Source organism: Puntigrus tetrazona, chromosome 13 (genome assembly GCF_018831695.1).
Source record: "Puntigrus tetrazona isolate hp1 chromosome 13, ASM1883169v1, whole genome shotgun sequence".
NCBI classification, from domain to species: Eukaryota; Metazoa; Chordata; class Actinopteri; order Cypriniformes; family Cyprinidae; genus Puntigrus; species Puntigrus tetrazona.
Genome location: NC_056711.1, coordinates 71,273 through 72,086, shown reverse-complemented (window position 1 = coordinate 72,086; position 814 = coordinate 71,273). Strand labels below are relative to the sequence as shown.

At 38.8% G+C, this 814-nt stretch overlaps 1 protein-coding gene across 1 annotated transcript in view; it reads left to right on the top strand.

Moving 5' to 3' along the window:
* Nucleotides 1-411: 411 nt before the first annotated feature.
* LOC122357058 (kinesin light chain 1-like) overlaps nt 412-814 on the top strand; it is an 8,807-nt gene continuing 8,404 nt past the window's right edge. The window contains exon 1 of the mRNA XM_043256240.1: nt 412-683. Coding sequence (XP_043112175.1) covers nt 456-683 — 228 coding nt within the window. The 5' untranslated portion in view covers nt 412-455. The remainder of the gene's footprint in view (nt 684-814) is intronic.

Genomic DNA, 814 nt, shown 5'->3' with positions numbered 1-814 from the left:
GTTTACAAATTGTTTTATTTATTAATTTACTTATTTTGTTCTTTTTAAGTAGGTCTGTATAGTTTTTATCTGAGCTGTTTTACTTTAATAATAATAATAATAATAATAAAAACTAAATAAAAATGAGAAATTTGCTTTGGCAACTAGCTAAACTTAAAAAAACGTTTAAGTTGTTTATTTATTTATTTTTGCAATCAATGTTTAGTCTGTTCTATTTCAGGTAACAGCATAATGGTTTTTAGTTGACAATTGCTATTTGTTTGTTTCTTTTAATTCTATTCGATATTATTTTAATTCTTTTAAGCTTATTTATTTCAGTTTTAGTTACTTTTAGCGCATCAAGTTTCAGCTAAATAAAATAAACGGAGATGAACTTAGCAACTTGTATTGCATTTCCTGTTGGCCTGATCCGATGTCTGTAATGCGTCCTCAGCGAGCGGCGTGCCCCGCGGGTGATGTCCACCATGGTGTACCCTCGAGAAGAGGCGCTGGAGCGTCTGACGCAGGACGAGATCGTGCTCAACACCAAAGCGGTGATGCAGGGCTTGGAGACTCTGCGAGGGGAACACGCTCAGCTCCTCAACTCCATCCTGGACTGCGCTCAGCCGCCCGTCGCTCAGGAGAAATCCAGCCTGCTCCGCAAGAGCCTGGAGGACATCGAGCTGGGGCTGGGAGAGGCGCAGGTATCTCTAACCCATCGTCTGGATTAGTTCGGCTGCTGCTTGGAGACTAGATTCTGCATTTCTGTGCAAAAACTGTAGTTTGTGGTTAAAAAAAAAAAAAAGGCATTGGAAGTTAATTTTTTTATTATTAT